The 23,859-nt window shown below is 30.3% G+C and overlaps 1 protein-coding gene across 3 annotated transcripts in view; it reads right to left on the reverse strand.

The window, feature by feature from the left end:
• Nucleotides 1–23,859, reverse strand: part of LOC135142683 (A disintegrin and metalloproteinase with thrombospondin motifs 9-like) — a 226,711-nt gene that overhangs the window by 187,663 nt on the left and 15,189 nt on the right. For 2 of the 3 annotated variants that reach the window (XM_064074435.1, XM_064074433.1), the window contains exons 2-3: nt 18,393–18,553; nt 18,143–18,328 (exon numbers count right to left, since the gene is read on the reverse strand). In XM_064074435.1, the coding sequence (XP_063930505.1) occupies nt 18,143–18,311 (169 nt within the window). In that variant the 5' untranslated portion in view covers nt 18,312–18,328; nt 18,393–18,553. The remainder of the gene's footprint in view (nt 1–18,142; nt 18,329–18,392; nt 18,554–23,859) is intronic. The other variant, XM_064074434.1, reaches the window with a different exon arrangement.

The following is a 23,859-nucleotide window of genomic DNA, read 5'->3' on the forward strand; positions in this document are numbered from 1 at the left end:
TATCCTACGAGGCCCACTAGAGATTCGGTTCTCTAACTAGATATCTCAGGTGCCTCCTTTCCGGAGAAGAAGCTGGCGCCCGAGCAACCGCCCCGTAGATGGCGCCAACCCACGTAAAAGTCAGCTTAGTAGAGTTAAGAACAAAGAAAAATGAAAGTTTATTTCGGTTGAACTTCCTTCGCCTCTGAAGTATAGTCCAACAAATTCAGCTGCCTTGGAAAATTATAAAATTTCCCTTTTCTAAATTTTATTTGTTTATTCAATCCAGAAGTTGAAAAAATATAGATAATACCAGTCACAGTGTAAGAAAAAACCTCTGTTACTATTTGCTGCTTTTCTACTGTTGTAAATATTATTTATTATACAGTATGTCCCCGAATTCAGTATATAAGACAAAAAAATTGATAAAAAAATGACAAATAACTAATTCTACAATAATGAAAACTACAGAAAGATAAATAAATACGTCTATCAGTTTTTTTTATTGAATTATCAGGACAAAAATTGATCTGTTTAAAAAAGCTATATTTTTTACTTTTGCCAGGTAAAATATCTATTTTAAGTGAAGTCCCTTTTGTAAACTCACTCAATTCGGGGACACCCTGTATAATTTGGATTTTTTTTTTAAATCTAGACGTCTATATTAAAAACTCAAGGCAGATTCGTAAACCACCGGTACAGAGGTATGTTAGTTAATAAAATTTAAATACCATTTTCTATATACAATTTTGAAGTGACGTCATCAACTTTTTGCGGGGATAAACAGATAACGATTGACCATGGTTAGGATATCCTTAAAACATTTGCAACATTTTAAAACATTCGCTTTTGCAGTTTCAAAGTTAAATTGTAAGATGATACAAAATTTTGTTTTTTTTTTCCAAAAAGCTGGATATCTAGGGTGAAATATCAAGACAGATTAATGAACCACAAATACAGGAATATATAAATTTATTAAATTTAAATAACAATTACCATGAAGATTTTTGGTGACGTCATCACATTGTTGGTCCAGATGATTATACAAAGTTTGGTCAGCGTTCTATCATCCACACGATATTCTTAACACATACTAAAATCCGACAACAATCGATCCGATAATTTCGGAGATCCAATAAAAAACCGACGCGGACGGCAGACAGACCTCAGACAGACGACAGACAGACAGATGACAGACAGACGACAGACAGACGACAGACAGACGACAGACAGACGACAGACATACGACAGACAGACGACAGGCAGACGACAGACAGTCAGACGACAGACAGTCAGACGACAGACAGTCAGAGGACAGACAGACAGACAAAGAAACAGACGACAACAGAGGAACGAAAAACACAGCGACAGGCAAGCGACAGGCAAGGGATACACAGACGGACGACAGACAAGCGACAAACAAGCAGACGATAGACAAACAGACGACAGACAGACGGACGAAAAACGGACGACAGACGAACGAAAAAAAAGCGACACACAAGCAACAGACTACAGATAGACGACAGACAGATAACAGATAGACAACAGACAGAGAAACAGACGACAGACAGAAGACAGACTGACGACAGACAGAAGACAGACTGACGACAGACAGAGAGACAAACGACAGACAGATGAAGATGGACAACAAAAGAAATGAAAAACGGTTAAACGGACGACAGACGGGTGACACACGGACGACAGATGGACGACAGACGGGCGACAGATCAGCGGCAGACAAGGGATAGACAGACAGACGACAGACGGACGACAGACGGACAACAGACGTTCTACAAAAACTAGCAGAATATGGTAATTTTTATATTTTGTGATATATCCTATAGAAAATATAAATCGAAAAACGCGGTGCTGTTGTAGGTATATATAAGGTATTCTAGCAGTCTGTAACATAGAGCTCATTTAAAACGTCAATTTATAAGGGAAGAGCAATGATATTAACATGTTTCAACGGATTTCCACTTTTACATTAAAAAAAGCATCATAACCTAAAATTTCCAACTCCGCCATATTTAAAAATGTACGTTTGGAAATGTGTATGAAACTCATTAATTAAGTACACTGTGTTGACAAACTCATAAAAACTGTTTCTGCTTATACAGGGAGATTCTGATTAAATTTGCCATTTGTCAGTTTTCTGTTATTTTTTAAATAGGACACTGTTTTATAAGATTTTATTTTGTTACTATTGCTGCTAGGATTTATTACGATTATTAAGGTGACTAAAAAGTTGTGTGCAAAATTTCAAACCTCTACCTTTAAAAACAGTGGGGCCATAAATTTTCAAATATGACATAGTATGACATTCTTTAAAGACATTGACAAAATCCAGCTATAAAAAAAGCCTCCAGTTACTCCGAAAGTCCGAAAGAACCACCAAGTATGGGTAAACTCATTGTCATCTATCACATCTGTCGTTTGGATTTTCGGGTTTCGTTCAGTCTCAAATTTGCATCACGTCACATCGTTATAACATAACCTCACTTTTTTATATTTCGTATCGCTGTAAATGCAGACATGCGTTTTAAAGTCGTAAAAGACGATCAGTTATTGATCAGACAATCCAGACATTACATAAGAAAAAATAACTTTGATGTTGAACTTTTAGAAGGAACACTTGTTTTTTTTTATAGTACATAGTTATAGACGTAAACGAGTTCCATTATTACTTATTAGAGTGTGATTCAGACACCCTGTATTTAAAAAAAACTGAAAAAGCTTTTCCTATTTAATCATTTTGTTTGTTGTGTCAAAAGTACATTTATCGTTGAACTTAGCAAACTTTTGTGCAAGCGACGGTAGATTGCAAATCTTTGTACGAACATAATATTTACAAAATAAACAAAACTTCGAGCAAACTTTTATTTGTATAACTGGGCCAAAAACATTTATTACACGACTAGAAAAAATACAAACAAGAGAAACTCGGCGGAAGCCGGTCCTTGTTATTATTGTTGTCATTATTATTATTATTAATAATAAACAAACGGTCAGGAATGTCGATCGCGCGCCAAAAGTCTGCCATCCCTATTAAACCATTTGTAAGTCATCGATATATTCAAGCCAATTACCCGAACATTGTCGTTAACAGAAATTAAAACAATCGTGATTCATAAGGGAAACGATCTCTAACGAGCTAACGAGCAATCCGCTCGCCTCTCCAGACATCTAGATTAACGCGACCTAAATGAACGCACCCTGGCGTGCGTCACAGACACCGCCATTTCCCGCCTATTTTTACCCAAGGCCGCGACCCACAGACACCCAGTCTGTGCCCAAAAGCTTATCTGTTTTTCCACCTTGACCCGTGCAAACAGCGCTGTTTTCCCATTGTCTGAGGCGGAAAATTCGCCGTGGGTCGCGCGCAAAGTCAAGGTCGCGCCGAAAAGATGGCGCGCCGCCGCTGACTGTTGACACCGAGCGTTAGCACCATGGTACCTAGCCCATGGCAAGGACGCGCTTTTCCGTTTGTTTTGTCAAAAAATTATTGATCGCGGATCGAGCGTTCAAGGCGAGTGGGGGCCGGCCAAATTTAGAGAGACGGAGCTTCCTAGGATGATGTGGCGGCTCGGATTTCGCCGCAGCGGGACGGGGGGCGGGCTTGGGGGCAGGAGGTGGGTAATTAACGTTTTGACGCGGCACGATATAATTAATATTTACCAGACGAGTCTGTTGTCAATATCGCACCGTAGTAGGTCAACTGTAAAGGCCGGCCCAGACGAAGCGACTTGGGTGCCGCTTCGCGGATCGGCTGCCAGTCGCGGATTTTTTGCTAAATTTCACTTGGTTTTGGGTTTGTGTGTTAATAATCAGTCTTTTCATTCTAAAAGTTGTATTTTAATTTGCCAACAAATTTTTAATTTGTTGTTAATTTTGCATTTGTTATTAAAATGTAATGTTTTGTTAAATATTGTTAATATGGCCAAATCAACAGGAGCAAAAATTTTAAAAAGATTTCACCAAAAACGAAGATACCTACGATATTAATACTATCCCAAGGACGCAAAAACTATAAGCACTATAGGTATCACTCGTAAAAAGCAAGATGATCAAAAGTTCCAATACTACCCCTTGCAGGACGTCATGTTGTTTTTAATGTGTAATCTATATTCTTAATATATTTCAATAGCCTGTAGTAACAATAATAAATCACAACTTCGAGTTCCACTGTTTATACATTATAGAAATTTTACTGTATTTTTTTCTACCGAAGTTTCGCTCTTATATGCTAATTAAAAATCAACTTAACTTTGTACCTTAATTCCGACAGTAAAAATTCCTAAACTAATTAATACTTAAATGTACTTACGTACAGTTAGTTGTCATTCTTCGTAAGTGACCTTAATTAACAAAAATTAACAAACTATTGATTAATAAATAAGTACAATCAAGGTCAAACTGCCAAAAACCACAATTCAAGGTAAGTAACTGTAATTAAGTGTAATATAACAGAATTAGTAACTCCTTGATTACTAATTAAGCATCAATGAAAGTGATAAGCTGCTATCAACCATAATTATTTAACTTAGCTATAGTTAGTAATGCTTAATTATTGTCTAATTAACTCTAATTAAATTTTATTAGTTAAAAATTGTCACAAGTTAGTTATTGTGTTAAGGAATTAAATGACTTTGAGTTGGTATTTTTCCTGCACTTAATTCTAAATTAAGTAACTTATTATTTCGAATATTTATATTTATATCATAATAACTGGTTTTTTATTGGTTACAGAAACAAATAATATAATTTTTTAATATTTAATTGAGATGTAACTGTAATTAATTAATTCTAACTAAATGTCGTTAGTTAAAGTTTATAGCAAATTAATTTTTAAGTATGGTGGTTCGTTACTTTCGTAAAATATTTTAGGACGTCAAAATTTTGTAAAACTGCCCTCAATTTACAACTTCGTACAACTAATTACCAAAATTAAATTATTTTTAATTAATCTAATTAAAAATAAATATGAGATCTATGTTAACACTTAAAACAATACCATTGTTACTTTTAATTGAGGTACAAGTGCATTTACTTGCCAAATAAATAATTCAGAAGTTTGGGTAATTATTTGTGGTAAATTAACTAGTAAAGTATCAAAATTAATGCTAATTAGGTGTTTCTTAATTATTAAGTAACTGTAATTAAGTCTAATTAAATTTCATTAGTTACGGTTTATAGGAAATTCGTTATTGTATGACAATTCATTATATCTACTTAAAAGCTTGATACGACTTCAAAATAGTTAATTAACAGTTTTGAGAGTCGTAAATTAATTTTGAAAATTAAGTAAACAATACAATTATTAATGTTAATAAAGGTACAAATGTATTTAACTACTAAATAATTAGTTTAGAATTTTGGTTAAATTACTTTCGAAAATTCAATAAATGTTACAATTTTATTAATCAATGCTTATATATTGGTTATCATAATGTATCGTTTGTAACGCTTCATTATTGTATAAGTGTAATTAACTCTAATTAAATGTCACTGGTTATAGTTTATAGCAAATTAATTAAAAGTGTTTTACGATTTCAAAATTGTATTCCACTCCTTAAAGATTTGCGAGTCATAAATTAATTAGTAATTAATTACTAAATTACTTCTAATTAGGTTTTCATTGGCAGTAAATATACTATCTAAATTTCTATTTAATACGCTACAATTCTTACCACTGACTGAGGAAAAAGTTCACTTAATTCTTAATTGATTCGGTTATAATTTAATTAACAATTTTGAAGTGGTCAGTTAATTGGAAATGAATAACAAAAATTAATTTTAATTAAGTTATAAATGTTATCTACTATAACACTAAATATAGTGGAGTTACTACTATTAGAGTGACGTAAAAGTGCACTTAATTGCTAAGTGATTAGCTTTTGATTTTGATCAGTTGCATTGGTAAATTGAATCATAATTACAATTAGTAAATAATCATAAATTGGTTATGCCAGTAAATACTAATTCCTCATCACTGTATAATTAACTCTAAACTGGTTAACTTTTATAGCAAATTAATTATTGTATGACAGTTTATTTTTTCTAGTGAAAATATTTTACAACGTCAAAATTATGAAAAACTACCCTTGGTTAACAATTTCGAAATCGTAAATGAGGTACATTTAATTACCAAAATTAATTTTTAAAATTAAATTCTAATCGAAAAAAATATCTATGGCATCCACATTAACACTAAAAACTATAAAATTATTAATTTTAATTGAGGACAATTGAATTTCATTGCTAAATATTTAATTCAGATGTTTAATTAATTGCTTTCGAAAATTCACTAAATGTTACAGTAAATAAATACTTGTGTATTAGTTATGACAATCAAGAGTTTCAATTGCTTAACTATTGTATAACTCTAATTAACACTAATTAAATGGAATTAATTGTATGGCCACGCGTTACTTCCAATGAAAGTGTTTTATAATTTCAGAATTGTATTCCACTCCTTGATTTTCAAGTCATAAATTAATTAGTAATTAATTACTAAATTACTTCTAATTAGGTTTTAATTGGCGGTAAATATACTATCTAGATTATTATTAAATACGCTACAATTATTACTATTAACTGAGGCAAAAGTTCACTTAATTCTTAATTAATTCGCTTATAATGTAATCAACAATTTTGAAGTGGTCAATTAATTAGAAATGAATAACCAAAATTAATTTTAATTAGATTACAATTAAAAGTAAATATGAAGTAATAGTGCACTTAATTACTAACTAATTAGCTTAGTTATGACAATAAATACTAATTCCTCATCATTGTATAATTAATTCTAATTAAATGTCACTGGTTAACGTTTATAGCAATTCATTATTATTATTGTATGACAATTCATTTTGTCTACTTCAAAATTGTATACGACTCTATAATTAAATAATTATGATGTCGTAAATTAATTAGTAGTTAATTACCAAAATGCATTCTAATTAGGTTCTAGTTGGCAGTAAATATACTATTTACATTACTACCAGTTAATTAAATGCTAATTAATTCTTATATAATTGTAAAATTAGAGTTAGTAAATTATTCTTAATTATTTTAATTAATTATATTCATAATTATTGTGATTCGAAGTTAATTTAAATCGATATTATTTAATCATTTCGCTTTAGCAACAGTAAGAAATTCTGCATATCTAATTTTCTTGATAATTATAGAAAAAAAATTATATGCACTACGGGACAGATTAATTCCTCATGTGGTTGCTCTCCTTCACAAATTAATGATTAACTTTTAATTGAGATAAAACTGCGTTTAGTTGTTAAATAATTAGATTAGAATTTTGGCTAATTACTTTTGAAAATTCAGTAAAGATTACAGTTAATAAATGCTTATAATATCGGCTATGATAACAAAGAGTTCCTAATAATTAATTATTGTATACCCGTAATTTATTCTAATTAAGTGTGATTGGTTATAATTCGTAGCAAATTAATTATAACATGGCAATTCATTCAACGTGTTTTGCGATTTCAAAATCGTATAACACTCCGTAATTACTGATCTTGAAGTCGTACATTAACAAGTAATTGATTTCGAAAATTAATTCTAATTAGTTTTTACTTGGCAGTAAATATACCATTTACATTACTACTAAATACGCTACAAGTATTACTGTTAATTGAGACATTCACTTAAATGAGAATTAATTCGCTTATAAGTATAAATTAAAAAAATATTCTTAGTGGGTTATAATTAATTATGTTATATTTATTGTAAATAATTAGCTTCTAATTTTGGTCAATTGCTTTGGAAAATTGTAATACTTAATTGCTGTATGACCGTACTTAATTCTAATTAAATGTGATTGGTTATAGTTTACATCAAATTAAAAATTGTACAGCGGTTTTAAGTGTTTTCCGACTTCAAAATTGTATAATTGTGTACGACTGCCCTAATTAACAATTTTGAACTTATAAATTAATTAGTAATAAATTACCAAAATTAATTCTAAATAAAATCTCTTAATTACTCTTAATTAGGCTTAAAGCTCACTTGATCGGTTAGAGTTTTATGTTTAATCGCAATTACCTTGAATCGATTTTAATTAAGAGAAAAAGAACAACGCGTTACGCCACTGTGGCGCACAAAATTTTATCTACGCCTTCAGAACATAAAATCAATTTAGATAAACGATAAATAGAAAATGGATGCACTAGTTATTTCTGACAGTGATTTATTACCACTATTATGTGAGCAGTGTTGCCAACTCAATTTTTCCTGGAAAAAAAAACATTTCAAAGACCAAAAGAAAAATGTAGTGACACCTCATTAAACCAAAAAAATAATAATAAATAAATATACGGTATACATCTTTGTCATTTTGCTAAAAAATTATAGACGAAAATAGGATCGAATTTATCATTATTATTTTTTTATTATTATTAAAAAGTCGGCAAAATTCTACAGAATCGCATAGCGGTTTACGTTTCGATTTTTAACAAGTTTATTTTTAGAAAATTTGAATTTAAACGTCTACCAGACAAATCGGTGACACCTAATAGAATATGTAACACCGACACACTTAAGTGACGTAGAAGAATGCGAAAATGTGGCTGAGGCGCCATTCTCTGGCACGATTCCCTGTGTTAGTAGCTAGAGTATGCAATTTTTGGCAACCGTGTAGTTTTCACTGTAACGCATCCCTAAAGAAATTTCAGAATTTTCTGTAACCACAAGAAAATCCAAAAAATAATTTGTTGTGAGGAGCGAACGAAGCTCGTGCCTGATATAAATTTATATATTTATAAAAGTGCAAAAAATTAACGCGTAAAGAAGTCCGGGTCCAGATTTGCGGACAGCTCATTAGTCTAAATTTAGTCGTAACTATATATTTTATTCATGTGGTTATGAATGCTATAACACGGACGGCGCCAACGTACGTTGCATATTAAAAAGCTCGATTTGCATGTAAAGCCTGTAAATAACCAATAATTCTAAAGTTACTAAATTGTAGAGTTGTTATTTTTTGGGTCAAAATTAATTTATTGTTCGTTAGCTGTACACTCGATGGGTAGTCCCATCTGAAAATGTGGAGTAGAGGGGATAGTGATTTTAAATTTTTAAATGAAAAAAAAAATCGATTTTTTTTTTATTGAGTTAATTAATATTTTGGCGGTTTTCGAATATTCATGATTTAAATCCCGTCTTAAAAATTTGACTGAGTAATTATAGTCTGTGCAAAAACATCGAAAAACAAAATTACAAGGTTTTCTACCTGCTCGTGCTTTATGCCGCTCGAGACTATTATTAATCACAGCAACTTACTTGAAAATGTTTTAAACAACTATGAGACTAATTTTTGCTTGTTAACCAGGTATGTAACACCGAGACATTTTGGCGACGTTAAAAATGCGAAAATTTTGCTTTGGCGCCATTCTCTGGCATGATTCCCCCTGTTACCACACGAAATTTTTGGCTTGACACTAGGAGACGTTCCATTTTAAGATAGTACGTGCTTGTCAAAAGAAAAAACGAATTTTTACTTTTTGGATTTTTTAAATTACGCTCCGCAAAAATTCACTCGAAACCGCAGCCAACATCGCCGTAGATCTCACACAACAGTCGAATGTGACGAAGCGGCCTTCAAATGGGTAAACGTGTTTGAAGGGTGGATCTTTTCACTTCAAATTAGTGGAGGTTAAAAATCTTTCAGCTGTAAAGTTCATTGTCGTATTAATTATGTAAATATTAAAATTTTACAAAGCGCGAAAACCTGCAAACTTGAGGTCAGAACTGTGAATCTTGGAAACTGTGTACGTTATTGTTTGCTATATCGGTGTGGATTTGGAAAAAGTGAACGAAGCTCGGGACTGGTGTTTAAAATATATACAAAAATTTACAAATCTCATACTTCAAAAAAACTAATAAATTAAATCAGTCGTACATATTTGTAAATAGATATAGCAACGACGGCGCCATCGAGCATGGCATACTAAAAACTTCAATTTGCATGTCAAAGCTATAAATAACTAATGACTCCGAAGTTACTAAATCGTGGAGTAGCAATGTTTTAATTCTCTCTTTGTTCAAGAATTTACTACTTATTTATATGTGCGTATAGTTCGTTTCCTAACTGAGGTCACTTTGATGACGCAACTAAAGTGCGTACTACGTGAAAAAACACAAATTAAAAAAAGAATGTATAGTGTAAAAAATATACTTTTCGTGAAGAAAGTAAAACTACGTTATACACGGTCCACGGTTTTATCAGTACGTAAAAATAAAAACTATGTACAGTATGTGTGTAATAAATACGTCTCTTTAGCATTAAACATTAAACTTCTGGCACCGGCGACAGATAAAAAATTAACGCATAAAAAACGTCACGCTACAACAATGAAAAAAAGAAGTAAACATATCGTAAAGCCGTGATTTATTTTAATGCGGTTTCATAGTACGACAGTGCGGTAGACAGTTTGTGGTTAGAAGATTCCCACAGTGTCGTCTACACCCATTATTCAATGAATATAAAATAGATAATACTCAGTAATAAAAAATATCGTAGACAGATGAGTAATAAAAAAATAATGTCATAGCTGTAACTGCCAGGTGTTCTCGGATTCGCGATTACAATTCCGTAATTATTTTCGGTGAAAAATAAAAGCACAAACAATTATAAATCATAAACACAAGACTGTCATTGCACTAAAGTTAATCCGGAAGATCAGATGTGTGGGTTAAATTGAGAACAAAATTCGGAACATTTTGATTTTGTTTTCAATATTTTTTGACAAAAAATTATTAACCGACTTCGACTTGACTCTCTGAAAGTTATGATATTACCGTTTTTTATGACAGTCCTATTTTTTATTACATATTTTAAAATAACATAAAAAACTAGACGTCGCTCTATAGTATTTAAAGAGTTCAAATAAAGAACACCTACATACACAAATTTATTGGCTAGAGTTATTACTGGAGTTAGATTCTTTAATGCAAATTGTGACATCTTTAAGGTGTGAATGGTAATCTCTCAATTTCACTATAGTAATGGAGACAATAAATCATTACACTGGGCATGCTTTTAGAAGGATGTGTGCTGTAGTCATATAACGTAAAATTTATTTATAGTAATAACGCGAGTACAACAAAAAAAATTATAAAAGATGTTTCTGATCTTTGTTTTTTGATAACCTCCATAAACTAGAAACCAGTGGCTTAAATAACACTTTTTTCGAGTTTAAGCTTAAATTCCAGTTTTTAGAATTTGCAATTTTTAATTTTTCAATTTTTCAATTCTTTAATTTTTTTATTTCTTCAAATTTTCGATGTGCAATTTTTCGATAGGATTTTTGTATTTTCATTTTTTCCTTTCGATTTTTTTTTATTTAATTTTTTCAGTAAATCGTTTCTTCAGTTTTTGGATTTTGCAATTTTTCGGTTTAAAATTTTTAGAGTTTTCAATTTTTAAATTTTCCATTTTTAGATTATTCAATTTTTCATTTCTTCAATTTTTCCATTTGCTGTTTTTTTTCGGTTTTTTGTTTTCTTTATTTTTACAAATTTTCAATTTTTCAGTTTCGATTTTATATATTTTTCTTTGTTTTTTCAATTTCAATTTTGTCACTGTTTCGTTTCTTCAATTTTAGATTTGCAATTTTTCAATTTTTCTTTCATTTGTTCCTTCAATGTTAAAACATACAACTCCTCAAGTTTTCATTTCAGTTTTTCGATTTTCCAATTTTGCAGAATCTAAAAATTGAAACATCTACAATTTTTAGATTCTGCAATTTTCGATTGACAATTTTTAATTTTCCGATTTTTCGATTCTTCAATTTTTCATGTCTTCAAATTTTTTTGGTTTTCTATTTTCTTTATTTTTACAAATTTTCAATATTTCAGTTTCGATTTTATATTATTTGTTTTATTTTTTCAATTTAATTTTTTTCACTTTTACATTAATTCAATTTTTCGATTTTCCAACTTTTAGATGTTTCAGTTTTTAGATTTTTCAAGTTTTCGGTTTACAATTTTACGAGTTTTGATTTTTATTTTTCGATTTGCATATTTTTCAGTTGTTTATTTTCTTTATTTTAACAAATTTTCAATTTTTCAGTTTCCTTTTAATATTGTTTTTTTTTCAATTTCAATTTTTCACTTTTTCATATGTTAAATTTTTGGATTTGCAATTTTTCACTTTTTCTTTTTTCTTGTTTCTTCAATTTTATAACATGCAACTCTTCAAGTTTTCATTCTTAAATTTTCCAGCTTTTCAATTTTCCAACTTTTAGATTGTTCAATTTTTAAATATTGCACTTTTTCGGTTTAAGATTTCTCCACTTTTCAATTTTTAATTTTTCGATTTTTTGAGTCTTCAATTCCTGTTTTTTCAAATTTTCGATTTGCACTTTTTTCGATTTTTTTCAGTTTCGATTTTATATATATACAGTTTTGTTTTTTTTATTTAAATTTTTGTACTTTTTCGTTTCTTCAGTTTTTCATTTTTGTACTTTTTCGTTTCTTCAGTTTTTCATTTTTTCAAATTTTCGAATTGCAGTTTTTTTCAGTTTTTTATTTTCTTTATTTTTACAAATTCTCGATTTTTCAGTTTAGATGGTTTTTTTTCATCAATTTCAATTTTTTCAATTTTTCGATTTGCATTTTTCCAATTTTTGATTTTTTTTGTTTCTTCAATTTAACATGCATCTTTTCAAGTTTTCATTTCTCAGCTTTCAATTTTCCAAGTTTTGGATGCTTCAATTTTTAGATTATGCAATTTTTCAATTTTCATTTTTCTATTTCTTGATTCTGCAATTTTTTATTTCTTCAAATTTTCAATTTGCAATTTTTTGTCGGTTTTATTTTTTTTTAATTTCACAAATTTTCAATTTTTCAGTTAAGTTTTAATATTTTTTGTTTTTTTAATTTCAATTTTTCACTTTTTGTTTTTTTTGTATCTTCAATTTTACAACATGCAACTCCTGAAGTTTTCAATTTTTTTTAGATTCTGCAATTTTTGGACTTTCAACTTCACGAGTTTTCAAATTTTAATTCTTCGATTTTTCGATTCTTCAAATTTTCAGTTCTTCAAATTTTGTGATTTGCAATTTTTTTCCGGCTTTTTATTTTCTTTATTTTTACAAATTTCCAATATTTCAGTTTCGATTTTATATATATTTTTTTGTTTTTTCAGTTGCAATTTTTTTCACTTTTTCGTTTCTACAATTTTTCGATTTGCATTTTTCCAATTTTTATTTTTTTTTTTCTTTCTTCAATTTAACAACATGCACCTTTTCAAGTTATCATTTTTCAGTTTTTCAATTTTCCAACTTTTGGATTGTTCAATTTTCAGAGATTGCTATTTTTCGATTTACAATTTCTCTAGTTTTCAGTTTTCAATTTTTCGATTTTTCGATTCTTCAATTTTTTATTTCTTCAAATTTTCGATTTGAATTTGTATCGTTTTTTTATTTTCTTTATTTTTACAAGTTTTTCATTTTCCAGTTTAGATTTTGTATATTTTTTTCTTTTATTCGATTTCAATTTCTTCAAGTTTTCATTCTTAAATTTTCCAGCTTTTCAATTTTCCAACTTTTGGATTGTTTAATTTTCAAAGATAGCAATTTTTCGATTTAAGATTTCTCCAGTTTTCAGTTTTAAATTTTTAGATTTTTCAATTCTTCAAATTGTCAATTTGCAATTTTTTGTCGGTTTTAATTTTTGTTTTTAATGTAACAAATTTTGAATTTTTCAGTTTCGTTTTAATGTTTTTTTGTTTTTTCAATTTCAATTTTTCACTTTTTCGTATGTCAATTTTTTCATGTGTAATTTTTCCCTTTTTTATTTTGTTAGAGTTTTCATTTGCAAATTTTTCAGTTTTTCCAATTTCCAACTTTTAGATATTTCGATTTTTAGATGCTGCAATTTTTGGACTTCCAATTTCACGAGTTTTCAAATTTTAATTTTTTTATTTTACGATTTTTCAATTTTTCAGTTCTTCAAATTTTTTGATTTGCAATTTTTTTCCTGCTTTTTATTTTCTTTATTTTTACGAATTTCCGATTTTTCAGTTTCAATTTTTCATTTTTTTGTTTCTTCAATTTTACAACATGCAACTCTCAAATTTCTTAAATTTTCCTGCTTTTCAATTTTCCAACTTTTGGATTGTTCAATTTTCAGAGATTGTAATTTTTCGATTTAATATTTCTCCAGTTTAAATTTTTCGATTTTTCGATTCTCCAGTTTTTTATTTCTTCAAATTTTCAATTTGAATTTTTATCGTTTTTTTATTTTCTTTATTTTTACGAGTTTTCCAATTTTCAGTTTAGATTTTATTTTTTTTGTTTTATTCGATTTCAATTTCTTCAATTTTTCAATTTTCAATTTCATGAGTTTTTAATTCTTCGATTTTTCGATTCTTCAAATTGTCAATTTGCAGTTTTCGTGGGTTTTTATTTTTGTTTTAATTTTACAATTACAAATTTTGAATTTTTCAGTTTTTCTTTCTTCAATTTTACAACATGCAACTCCTGCAGTTTTCATCTGAAAATTTTTCAGTTTTTCTGTTTCAATTTTATATTTTTTTGCTGTTTTTACTTCCCGAGCGTAAGCAAAGGAAGTCTTGTAATCGAGTCCGTCGGCCGACTCTCTACTTTTACGTTTTCTCGATCTTTCATGACCCCTAGAAGACGAAGAAATAGGTCTCCCATTTCCGTCTGTCTGTCCGTCTGTCCGTCTGTCCGTCTGTCCGTCCGTCTGTCCGTCCGTCTGTCCGTCTGTCCGTCTGTTGTCCCGGATTTTTATTAGACAGATAATCTCCGAAAGTACTCGACCGATTGTTGTGAAATTTTGTACTTATATTAAGAATATCATGTAGATGGTAAAACGCTAACCAAAATTTGTCTAATCATCCCCACCACTAATGCGATGACGTCACTTCAAAATTGTACATAGTAAATGGGTTTTCAATTGTATAAAATAACATAGTCCTACACATGTAGTTTACAACTCTGAATCGACTTTTCAGAGTTGTAAATTCAGATTTTTGGAAAAAAAATCAAAATTATAAAGCAACATTTTGAAATTTCATTTTTAATCTGCTAACCAGAATGCTTTGAAATTTTGCAGATGTTTTAAGGCTATAAAGAGCATCATAAATCTTTAGTCAAAAAATATTTGCTTATCCCCTCCAAAAACTTGATGACGTCAGCTCGAAAATTTGCCGAATAAATCATATCTAAAATGTACAAAATATGATGAGTCTGTACTTGTCATTTATCACTCCATTCATATTTTTTGGATTTGCATATACAGGGTGATTCAAGAAAATAAATGAAAGCGTAAATTTATTTTACTGATTTACTCAGGAACTACAAAACCGAATGCTTCGAAATCCTGAAGGTATTTTAAAATTATCATAAGCATGGTGAATTTTTGATCAAAACGTATTTGGTCGTCCCCCCTAAAAAATTTATGACGTCACCACAAAATTTTGCTGAATAAATCCTATCTAAAATGTACAAAATATGGTGAGTCTCTTCTTGTGATTTATCATTCCATTCAAATTTTTTCGATTTGCACATACAGGGTGACTCAAAAAAATTAATGAATGCTTAAATTTATTTTATTGATTTAATCAGGAACTACAAAACCGAATGCTTTGAAATCTTGCAGATGTTTTAAGGTTATAAAGAGCATAATAAATTTTTAGTCAAAATATATTTGGTTATCTTCTACAAAAAACTGATGACGTCAGCTCAAAAGTTTGCCGAATAAATCGTATCTAAAATGTACAAAATATGATGAGTCTGTACTTGTGATTTATCATTCCATTCATATTTTTGGATTTGCATATGCACGGTGACTCAAAAAAATTAATGAAGGCGTGAATTTATTTTATCGATTTAATCAGGAATTACAAAACCGAATGCTTTGAAATCTTGGGAATATTTTAAAGTTATTATAAGCATGGTAAACTTTTGTTCAAAATGTATTTGTTCATCCCTCCTAAAAAAATTGATGACGTCACCCTTAAATTTTGCTGAATAAATCCTATCTAAAATGCAAAAAATATGATGAGTTTGTACTTGTGATTTATCATTCCATTCATATTTTTTAGATTTTCTTAAGAGGTGGTTCAAAAAAATTAATGAAGTCAATTTATTTTATTGATTAAATTAAAGGCAACACTTATTATTAGTATTACACCCCAACCAACCCAATTTGGTAGACACAAAATTTGTTAAAGGAAAAACTCGGTTGAAACATAAGGGTAGCACGCTTATTTACATCGACTTTAACATTACAGACCTGCATTTGTTTTATGCGCTCACTTGGTTCCGCGAATGTGAAATAGACATGTTTATAATCAACCAATTGTGAATTTCACCGTCAAGAATTAAAATAAAACCCAATGTTTTATATAATAAGCGGAAGTCGAAGCAATAAAACCGATGGTCGTTTTGTTTACAGTTTCTCTGTTTGACTCTCACGTATGCTGTTACGCTTGTCATCTTAAATTAAGAATGTATATACATAAACGATTTTCAGTTGCCTCTCATATTACTAGACAGGGGATTTCTGTCGGGCTACGTCACGATTATAGGTGGGGACGCGCTGGATCGCCGGGACTCAATAGCGGGTGATAGATAATCACTGAATTTAATTGGTACTAATTCCATAAATATAATTAACGATTTATTAATCAAACGGCTAAGTAAATGAGAACGGGAATTAACAGCAGAGTGCAACGAAACAGCGTTATTCTAATCTCAAATAAACGAAGTGCAGTCCGCAACCGCAATTAATTCGCATCCCGTACGAGCCGTACCCAGTTTGGCCTTGCCCAGCCCGACAGAAATCCGCTCTCTAGATATTACACACCGGCGCCGTATACCTGAGTAAATTGTTTCGTTATTTTATTGATTATAAGAAATTAATATTCAAAACGACCCAATTCATTTTCCCGAAAATTTGGGAATACAATAATTTTATTCTTAGTATTACACTACATCTATCCCAACTGATATACGTGTCCTTGCAAAAATGTTGATGACGTCATCACAATTTTTTTTAAATTCCCACTACAAAAATGTAATGAGAAAAAAAACACAATAAGCATGCAGTCGTCAAGTTTCCGACAGCGAGGGAAGTACTGTCTAAACTCTTTAGACCAATTTTTTCAATTTCAATTTTTCACTTTTTCGTGTCTTCAATTGTTCGATTTGCAATTTTTCACTTTTTCTTTTTTTTTGTTTCTCCAATTTTACAACAAGCAACTCCTCGACTTTTCATTTTAAATTTTTTTTCAAACTTTAGGATGTTTCAGTTTTTTTTTTTTTCAATTTTTTATTTACAATTTTTCTAGTTTTTATTTTAAATACGTAATAATAATTACAATTCTTAAAATTTTTCACTCTTCCAATCCTTCAATTTTAGAATTTTTCCGTTTTTCATTTATTCGATTTTTTGATACTTAATTTTTCAATTTTCGATCTTCAAATATTACAATTTCTTGACTTTACAATTTTGATGATTCTGTAATTTTTTAATTTCATAATTTTTGGTTTTCCAGTTATTCGATGAGATTCATTTTTCGTTGTTTCCATTTTTTCGATTGATTAATTTTTTTCGCATTTTTAAGATGTTTCGATTTCTCGTTCCTTCAGTTCTTCGATTTCCTACTTTTTCGTTGTTTTGTTTTCAAATCAAAAAGATGGAAATATTGCAAAATTGTAAAATTGAAAAATCAGAAATGAAAAAAACAAAAAAGGATAAAATGAAAACGGATTATAGAGCACGAACGGTTTCATCATCACTATCTTAAATGCAGTTCGGTTGACATCAATTTCTGGTGGTAAAATTTCATTTTCAATAACCGTCAATTTTTGACGTGACTTCCTACACCATAAACAATTATTGTATTTTCACCGAATATTCCAAATATATTTTTCTTGTACACCCGTTTTTATATTGATTTTTATATTTCGTGTAACTGGCTGTTGTACCTATGAACAATAAATTTATCCTCAACCTGTTTTAAACCCCACAGCGTCGACACATTTTAACTCCTAGGCAAAAAATTCGCACGTTAAAATACCGATCGTGGAAACCTCGCTAAAAATTTGAAAACCATGAACCTTTCAACACCTTAGCAAACACGTAATAAATCACCCGAATCACTCACCTTTCTGCTTGACGACGATCGGCGGCGGTTTGGTGGCGGCTCCGCCCCTCTTCTGCCTGAACGCCCCCGCGCCCAGCATCACCCACACCGTCGCGATGACCGCCACCAGCACCAGGATGGCGACGCACGTCAATCCTGTGGTGCACCGGTGCCTCAGCTTGGAGCTCATAATCTCATTCACTCTATCTAAACGAAAAAAAATCGTTCGTTAAAATACGCCTGGTCTGGCTTCTGTTGACCCAGATCTCACCTAAAATACACGATTATCTGTTGGAGACTCGCGAAATTAATAGATTCGTTCGGAAGTCTGCTGTGGCGGAGGTTGTTGGTTGCTGAACCATTGTTTGACGAAGAGCGGACGAGTTCGGAGCTGACGCGCGAACACGCACTTAGCACATTTTCAACAGAAACCTGAAAGAAACAATTTTTGGTAGAGAGGAGATAAGAAGGGCGTTAGCATCGTTTCACTGTTTTCTCGGTTAGTGGTTATTTACCCGTTATTTCGGTGACAGTTTAATGGTGTTTGAGGGGAAGGGAGGGGAAGCGATGTGATAAAACATACTGTTTGTTGCGTGGTCTCGTGTTTGTTTGGAGCATGGTGTCAAAAAATAGAGCTTTTCTACTCACTATATAGAAAATGGGATTTTCTTCCCTCATTTAAGAGCACAAAGAGTCACTTTACCTCCCGGTCAAAAATGACGTTTATAATTTATAAACTTGCTACTTCTAAAACATCTGGACGGGTACAATTACACCGTCGAACAATTTTAGAAAAAATTCTTGTTACAACCATTCTGACCATGTATTCTGAAAGGTTATTTTGTGCTGAATAACTATCGAATAAGACATTATACCTACGTCGTCAAAAATTATTTTTTTTTGGAAATTGTTCATAGATAGTTCCAGTTAAAGGTGTACTATTGCATAATGGGAATAAATATCTAGGACTTCATACTCCATACAAACTGCAGAAACATATGAGAATATTCAACACTTGTTAAACTGTATTAACGACAAAAAGTTTGAGTGCAATTTGATAGGCGATAAGGAAAATTTTCATTTAAGGGGGAACGCTGGACGAGAGACAAGTTTGAATTGGGCCCCATTTGTTGCTTTAAACGCAACCAGCAATTCTTCTTTAAATCTACCTGACGCGCTGGGATAGACGACTACCGGACGTGGGTCAAAAAAGCATCGTAAGCCGATAATGCAGAATAATGATAATTTATGACAGGCGACCCACAACATATATTCAGCACAGAATAATCAGTTCTCGTATTCTTTTGACACATTAATTTTAATATTCGAGATAATTATTATATTATTCAAACACAATTTAGACACTGTAGAGCAAACAAGGCTTATCAAGCCCATCTATTAGTTTATTCGCCTAAATGTATTATTAATACCGTTTTCAAATTACACCAAAATTGAAAAATCGAAAACTTAATAATTGAAAAATTGAAACATTTTAAATGAAAAAAATCGGTAAACCGAAAAATTGAAAAATCTATAAATCGAGAAATTGAACAATCTAAAAATTAATCAATTTAAAAATCGAACAATTGGAAAACCAAAAAATCTAAACCGAGAACTTGACAAATCGAATAATCGAGAAATCAAAACATCAAGGAAAACAAAAAAATTAACAGAAAATCTAGAACTTAAAAATTGAAAAATTAAAATACCTATCGAAAAATTGAAAAACCGAGAAATCGAAACATCAAAAAATGGAAAAATTGAAGAACCGAAACATTGCAAAATCTCAGAACTGAAATACTGAAAAACTGAAAAATGGAAGGAAAATTGAAAAATCGAAAAAGTGAAAAAAATCAAAACTGAAATCTTGAAAAACTGAAAAATGGAAAGAAAATTGAAGAATCGGAAAAGTGAAAAAATCCAAAACTGAAACATTGAAAAATCCAGAAATCGAAAAATTGAAAAATCACAATTGAAGAAAGAATTGAAAAATCAAGAAATAGAGAAATGGGAAAATCAAAAAATCAGTTAATCGAAAAATTGAAAAATCGAAAAATTTAGAAACCTCAAAAATTGAAAATTGAAAAATAAAAAAATTTAAAACTCGTAAAACTGAAATATCGTAAAGTTAATAAATTGAAAAACTGAAAATTTTTGAAAAAAAAAATCGTATCAAAAACTAAAAATTCAAAAAATCGAGAAATTGAACAATCAAAAAATCAAAACATTGAAATCCCGGTAAGTTGATAAATAGGAAAATTTAAAAAACAAACATTTTTAAAAATCGTAGTATTGAACAACAAAAAAAATCTAAGCCTGAAAACTCAGAAAGTTGAATGATCGAGAACAAAAAATCTATAATTTAAAAATTCGACAAATTGAAAAATCATGGAACTGAAAAATCGAAAAGTCGAGATAGTGAGACATCTAAAAACCTAAAACTTTAAAAACTGAAAAATTAAAATATCGAAAAATTTAAAAACCGAGAAAACACAATATCAAAAATTTGAAAAATTGAAGAAACGAAATATTGCAAAATGCCAAAGCTGAAATATTGAAAAACCTAAAAATGGAAGGAAAATTAAAGAATCGAAATAGTGAAAAAATCCCAAACTGAAATATTGAAAAATTGAGAAATGGAAAAATGGGAAAATCAAAAACATTGGTCTAAAGAGTTTAGACAGTACTTCCCTCGCTATCGGAAACGTGACGACTGCTTGCCTATTATGTTTTTTTTTACATTAGATTTGAAAGCATTCGGTTTTGTAGTTCCTGATTAAATCAATAAACTAAATTTGCGCATTAATTAAATTTTTTGAGTCACCCTGTATATCCGAATCCAAAAAATATGAATGGAATGATAAATTACAAGAAGAGACTCATCGTATTTTGTAAATTTTAAATAGGATTATACGGCAAACTTTTGAGCTGATGTCATCAATTTTTTGGAGGGGATAAGCAAATATATTTTGACTAAAAATTTATTATGCTCTTTATAACCTTAAAACATTTGCAAGATTTCAAAGCATTGGGTTCTGTAGTTCCTGATTAAATCAATAAAATAAATCTGCGCATTCATTAATTTTTGGGGTCATCCTGTATATGCAAATCCAAAAAACATGAATGGAATGATAAATCACAAGAAGAGACTCATCATATTTTATACAATTTAGACAGGATTTATTCAGCAAAATTTTGAGGTGACGTCATCAATTTTTTAGAGGGGATAAGTAAATATATTGTGATTAAAACGGTCCTGGTTTAATAACAAAAAAATATTGTTCGCCTATAAAACAAGCTCGTCTTAGACAAGGTATTCGTAAAAAAAATATGTCGTAAAAAATTTACGTATGCTGGTCCCGACTGCGATTATGGTTTAAATATTTCTTAGATATCCTGTCATGGATGTAGAAACATTTGTGACAGCCAAAAAGGTTTTTTTGAGAAAATTATCTTTGAATTTAGACCAAATTGAAATAGACACTTGGCAACAGGCACATTTGGGCAAAAGAAAGAGAAATTAGGGTTACGGCTTCAAATTTTGGACGCATTTACAAACTTAGACCGACTACAGCAATAGCTAAAACTGTGGAGTCTCTGTTGTATAGTACATTTAGAGGTAATAGTCATACATACTATGGACAGCAAAGTGAGGAAAAAGCTGTCAAGTGTTTTGAAATAAATAAAAATATAAAAACTGAACGGTGTGGCTTGTTTATTTCAAAACAATTTCCTTACTTGGCTGCTAGTCCAGAGAGGGTTCTAGAGGATAGAAGTGCATTAGTCGAAATTAAATGCCCTTCAAGATCGCAAGATTTGTCTCTTGAAGAAGCGGTTAGAAAAAAATAATCAAATTTTGTACATTGACAGACAGAGAATTGAAACTAAAAAAAAATCATGATTACTACTTTCAAGTCCAGGGACAAATGCTTGTTACGGGTATTTCACAAGTTTATTTTGTTGTATGCACACCCAAAGGAATAAATATAGAAAAAATTAAATAAAGACGAAGAAATATATGTAAAAAGATGTCAGATAAACTTGGCAGATTTTACTTTGGCGCATTATTGCCCGAAATAATTGATTTAAGAAGAAAGAGGAACCTGCCTTTGCGAGAGATTTTTTTAAAATAAATAAAATTTGTTTCTATTTTTTTATGTACTTTAATAATTTATTAGGAGTACATTTTTCATCACCAAGACTTGCATATTTTTATTGTAAATATATTTTGAAAATGATCTCTGGGCAAATGAAAACATATACGAGCACTTTTTTCGAGTAAACAATGAAGGGAGAAGTTACTGGGCGTAGGGCTTTTTTAAAACACCTTCTTTCTGGGATAAGTAGTAGATACACTTAGCTATTTATACGTGTTTAACAAAAGCTGTATTTTATATATTTTTTATTATTATTATAAATATGTTTATCAGTTTTATTAATTAACAAAGCAAAATATATATTAACAATAGTATTACAATGAATTTTTAGTAATCATGTGTATTGAATTCAGGATCCTGAGTGGAGTAAAAATATTACAGTTCCCCAGTTTTAATTCGGTTTTATGATAGTACCTCATTGCGTAAAAGTTAATTTCCTTAACAATAGATTGGCGGCTTGTTATAAAACTGAGTTCCTCGCCATAAATTAGAAAAATCAGCCGAGAACTCTAACAATCAGCTTATGCTAGAGCAGGCGATAAGGGTTTTACCTATAAAGTCGCTTCCGTAAATTTTAGTGGCGAATGAATTTTCAAGCGATTCTATGATGGTTATGACTCAAAAAACTTGAAAAGAAAACATACAATGGTGCTTTTTTTACGATATTTCTCAGCCATATTTTTTTAGTTGATTGAACTGGTCTCTGCGCTCTAGAATATGAAAAAAGCTGCAGTTTGATGTATGATACATCTATATTAATATCGTTTTTTCATACAAAAAAGCAAAAAAATGTTATACCTCGTCTAGCGAGTCCCCTTAAGTTTTGTCTGTTCACGCCTGAATATCTCTGCATAGGCAACCCATTTTACGTTTCATAAACAGCTTTGATTAATTTTTATTTTTAAATAATATTGAACACATAGATAGCAATGATCAGAACCAAAATTATGACAAATTATTTCTGTCAGCCAAATATTCTTTTCAATTTTCGTTTGCTTTAAAATGTTTTTGAATTATGAAAATACAGATATGCTGTTAATATTGAGAAAGTGTGACAAAAAATTTGATGCTCCTGTTCGTCTCTACGCCAGGCAATATCCCAATAGAAGAGCTCTCTCAAATCAAGCGTTTAGAAAACTTGAAAAAATTTGAATTCGTGAGGGCTCAATTACGAGACAATCAAGATTTATTATTTAACGTTTTGTTTACAGATGAAACCACATTTACCAATAACGGATGTGTAAACAGACACAACTCACATTGCTATGCCCAGCAAAATCCCCATTGGTATCAGGAAAAGCACTTCCAAGAAGTTTTCAGTGTTTTTATTTTGCCAATTTATTTTACCATATTGGGAAAAATATAATAATGCATGCGTTACTTTTCTGAATTCAGAAAAAATATTGTACCATTCATGGTCTTATGCCAATCTGTACCTTTGATTCTGGAAGTTAACAATTTTGAACACCCAGTAGAACGTCCAAAAAAAAAACCTCCGGCGTGCTACTTCCAAAACACGGACGAGAATGTGGGGACCATTTTGCCTGAGATCAGTGGGAAATTTTTGGCGAGAAATTCATC

The sequence above is a fragment of the Zophobas morio genome, unplaced genomic scaffold, assembly GCF_036711695.1.
Source record: "Zophobas morio isolate AGI-343-1 ecotype UQ-CSIRO unplaced genomic scaffold, CSIRO_AGI_Zmor_V1 ptg000049l, whole genome shotgun sequence".
Lineage (NCBI taxonomy): Eukaryota > Metazoa > Arthropoda > Insecta > Coleoptera > Tenebrionidae > Zophobas > Zophobas morio.